At 40.1% G+C, this 4,539-nt stretch overlaps 1 protein-coding gene across 1 annotated transcript in view; it reads right to left on the bottom strand.

Moving 5' to 3' along the window:
- LOC119430166 (mucin-5AC-like) overlaps positions 1–4,276 on the bottom strand; it is a gene marked incomplete at its 3' end in the record, with an annotated part of 25,240 nt that extends 20,964 nt beyond the window's left edge. Inside the window, exon 1 of the mRNA XM_037697643.1 lies at positions 4,222–4,276. Within this exon, the coding sequence (XP_037553571.1) occupies positions 4,222–4,276 (55 nt within the window). The remainder of the gene's footprint in view (positions 1–4,221) is intronic.
- Positions 4,277–4,539: the final 263 nt, after the last annotated feature.

The following is a 4,539-nucleotide window of genomic DNA, read 5'->3' as shown; positions in this document are numbered from 1 at the left end:
TTTAAGAGCAAATAGTATTTTCTTGCAGGCGGAATGATGTTTTCATGAAAGTCATTTTCTTATTTTCAAAATGCAAGAAAGAATGTCAAAATTAAAATCAGAGATAGACGCAAACAAAAAACGCTTTAAACAATAATCTTACTCAAAGTCTTTCACCCTCCTTGGATGGCATTAATCTGTCCTCCAGCTCAAATATTAAAAACCTTGGTGTTCTTTTGATCAGGACATGTCTTTTATCCCCCACATTAAAAACGTTAGTAGAACCACCTTCTTCCACCTGCGTAATCTCGCTAAAATTAGAAACATCTTATCTAAAAATTATGCAGAAAAACTGGTTCATGTATTTGTCACGTCTAGACTGGACTGTTGCAATGGTTTGTTATCTGGGTGGCCAAATACTTCTTTATTCTGCTGCCAGATTCTTAACTGGAGTTAGTAGGAGAGATCATATCTCTTCAGTTTTAGCTTCCCTCAATTGGCTCCCTGTCAAGTCCAGAATTCAATTCAAAATCTTATGTTTAAGTTAACCTACAAAACTCTCAACAACTTAGCTCCATCTTATATTAGAGATCTTATTGTTCCATATTTTCCTAACAGAGCACTTTGCTCTCAGACTGTAGGCTTACTCACAGTTCCTAGGGTTTCCAGAGGCAGAATGGGAGGAACATCTTTCAGTTATCAGGCTCCTCTCTTCTGGAGCCAACTTCCAGTTTCTGTCCGTGAGGTTGACACATTTCCAGTTTTAAGACTGGGCTGAAAACTTTCCTTTTTGATAAATCCTATAGTTAAGGCTGCTTATTATGTTGCCATAGGTTTAGACTACTTGTTATGCTTGTTATGCTGCCATATATAGCCTTACACTACTAGAGAACAAATTGACCTAATTTCCTTAAATTAATTGTTACAATTGAATTGTTTTCATTTGATACTATTTCTATCTTAACATGTGATTCTTGACTTGCCATTGTGTATCTGTTCCTCCTTCCTATTTCTCTCAAACCCATCCAGTCGAAGCAGATGGCCGCTTGTCCTGAGCCTGGTTCTGCTAAAGGTTTCTTCCTCATGAGGGAGTTTCTGCTTTCCACTGTCACATTCATGCTTGCTCAAGATGAGAGTTCTGTGACAGAGTTAAATTCAAAGCAGTCTGCTCCTCAGATAAATAGTGTTAAATTATTTATACATATATGAATGTATCTGTTCAGTGCCCTGAGATGCAGTGGCAGCTGGTGGAGTTTTCTCTAGGGGGGCTATAACTCCAAAATAGACATATACCTAAACATATACTTGGGGATCACACCAGTGTATTTACATGAATGAAAACAACAAAAGCAAATTATAATGTCATGTATTCTACTTTTTACATAACCTAAAAAATGAATGCACCATTTTAATGCAATATGGAGATGATTATTAGTCATCTTTCAAATTATTTAATATATAAAAACTATTTATTTTATGAGTATATATGTTCATTTAATAGCGACAATGCAAATTCACATAGCACCTATGAAAAAGTAGACTATTATATAGGGCAAGGTGTACTCCCCATTTTTTCACAATACAGCACTACTATGATTAAAAACCATTGTAAAAGACCTACATCACACAATTAGCTTCTATCTCATCTATTCTCTTGTTCCATTTCGCATCTCCGTCCGATCGTCTCATGCTGCATTCCGAGCGCAGGAGAGTTGCGTTCCAAAATGTCTTATCTCTTGTATTGAAGAGGAGCTACTGCACATGTACAACTTTTAACAAGAGTCTATGGGCAAAGAATTTTGTGCCCCAGGGCGGAAATACGTCACCAATCAGACTTTGGCGCCAACTGTAAGTACATTTTAACAGTAAGATAATCTATATTAAATAAAATTCAAATAAACGTATTTACGAATACTTTTTCATTCAACCTTTATTTAAACAGATAAATCACATTAAGCCTCAAAGACTCATTTACAAGTGAGACCTGTTTAGACAGACAAAAACAGTGGTTAACTGGACACGTAGGAGTTGGAGGCGAAAAAATTCCTATCAGACTTTTTTTTTTCCTGCCTGAGAAAAAAAAAAAACCTCTAGTATTAAAAAAACACCTCGCACAAACAAGCACATAGTGACACAGACATTCTGCAGACAGGGGAGACGACGAGAGCGGTCAGCAATGTTCATAGATGCTCTCGAGGTCACTGTAAGAGTTCTGATAAGGATGTAATAATCAGCCAATGTCCTCTGGTGAGATCCATAAACATTCTCGAGGTATGTTGAGGAATGGCCAAGAATAACGTCTATGAGAATCCAAGAGTCCTGAAATGATGACACAAGTTTATTCAGCTGGTTTCATCTGGTTATCAGTTGGAAATTCCTCAGGAAGTGGGCGGCGAGCGTCAGATCAAATTTTCTCCAGGCGAATTCAGATAAGATGGCCTTCAAGGCCAGCCAAGGGAGCCAAATTCAGATAAACACACAGCTGTTTTGGGGACAGGCAGAACTTAATGACGTCTACCTTGAGTCTGTGTTGGTCGACTCGGTTCCGAAATGCCCAAATTACATGGCCACACCAATGGAACGTGACTGAGTAAAATCCCCAAGATCTGATCCATTCAGCCCAAAGCATTTGAGTCCGGGTACTCGAGACATGAACCAAGCCATCATAAAGGCAAGCAGTGTGATCGGGTCCAAATTTGCTGGCTACGATTTTCTTGATTATAGATAAAACCAGCACCAGCTGAATCCAAAAAGCAGGAACCAGTTATCGTAAATCCAATTAAATATGTGTCCTTAAAATCCACAAATGGCAGCAGAGATAGACACATTATCAAGTCTTCCTGTCGATGAGATATCCAGCTGCGTGCGTGCCAACAGGGCAAATCGGCTCGCCTAAAGCCTGTCTTCTCTTCGAAGAAATGTTGTAAAATGAGTTGAGGGACCAACTGATCAAAACAAGTCCAAAATTATGGCTAGAGAAGGTGGGTTTGTGATCGGAAGGTTGCTGGTTTAACCCACACCTGCCTCCACCCTCATTTGCCCGACTCTTGAGCAAGGCCCTTAACCCCAACCATCAGCTCCCCTGGGCACCCTAGATGGCAGCTCTCTTGTCCACACAGAGGGCTGTGGTAGCTCTGTTGTCTACAGTTGCGTCAGGAAGGGCATCCGGTTTACAGTAAAAACAATTGCCAATTCTTCATGGGGGTTAGTTTGCTGTGGCGACTCCTGAAGAAGGGAACAGCTGAAAGAAAAAAAAAAAAATTAATTTCAGCATTTAACAATGTGAAAAATATCTCTTAAAACTATATGCCAAAATATAAATAGAAGTAAAACTGGCCTAACAACCAGAAATATGTGAAAAGAACTCAGGCAGTTACGCAGAGCGCAGCTTGGTTTCACTTCACTTGTTCTATGATTGACACAAGAATTTTCTTGACGTGTAACAGCCTGCTTCACCAAGAAAAGGACCTGAGCACATATAAGAATCTATGATGAGAATGTTCGAACTATGAACAACACCACATACAGTATGAGAAACCTGCTCCCATGTGGTGGAGCAAGCAAAGACTGGAGTTTCTCTGTTTGTTTTTCTGTTTGTTTTTCTGCTGGTTCTTATAATTATTATTTCATAATACAGAAACTGAAGGGCGGTTTCTGAAAATATCTCTTTAACAGTTTTTTTTTTTGTTTGTTTTTTTCAGATGGTGTTTGTGAAAAGAGAATCCAAAGAACTCCAACGGGAGAAAGAAAAGGGATGGCACAACTAAAAATAGATAGTTGCCTTTCCAGGTTTAACCGCTTTACGGTGTGGTTGTACAGGATTTAAAATGAACATTTTACGTTAGGTGATTATGAGAGGTCTACACTAGGGAATGCATGACTACATATTTTTAAAGTCAACTTCAACATGATAAAAGTCAAGTTGACGTCGACTGGTCACTGTGATGTCATAGGAACTCAAGACACTATATCATATTCACAAAAAAAAATTGTTATTTACAAAAAAAAGAATTACAAAACATCTGGAGTGTATATTTCATTTGCCCACTTCTTTGTGGATCCACCCTACCTTTCATGTGCCACAGGTGAAACCTTTTGTTGAGAGTCCCTTGAGCCCTCCTGCTGGCTTCCCTCCTCCCCCCGTCTGGTCGACAACCACCCTGCCGAAACGGTCAGGCGCATCTTGGATGTAAGACCTAGGCCAAGGCCTTCAAAACCTCGTCGACTGGGAGGGGTACAGACCAGAGGAGAGGTCCTGGGTTCCAATGTCTTTCATCTTGGATCCCAGCCTCATCATTTCGTTCTACCAGGCCCATCTTGAGAAACGCTTCAGGTCACCTGGAGGCGATCGTTGAGGGGGACGTACTGTCATAGTTCCAGCGTTCGAGAACCAGAAAGTGCCATACTTGAACACCTGCAGCCAATATACACTGATGAGAACCCTGAGCATAAGGATGATGCTGTGAAGACTTCAGTGCTGGAGCACTACCTTTGACTATGGTTCGTGCTCTCAGCCCATTATGCATCTTGTGAACCTTGTGATTATTTGCCTGTGCATTG

This window comes from Nematolebias whitei, chromosome 1 (assembly GCF_014905685.2).
Source record: "Nematolebias whitei isolate Nwh7 chromosome 1, NemWhi1, whole genome shotgun sequence".
In the NCBI taxonomy this organism is placed as follows: Eukaryota; Metazoa; Chordata; class Actinopteri; order Cyprinodontiformes; family Rivulidae; genus Nematolebias; species Nematolebias whitei.
Note: the sequence above shows the minus strand (reverse complement) of the source record. Positions and strands in the feature narration are given on the sequence as shown.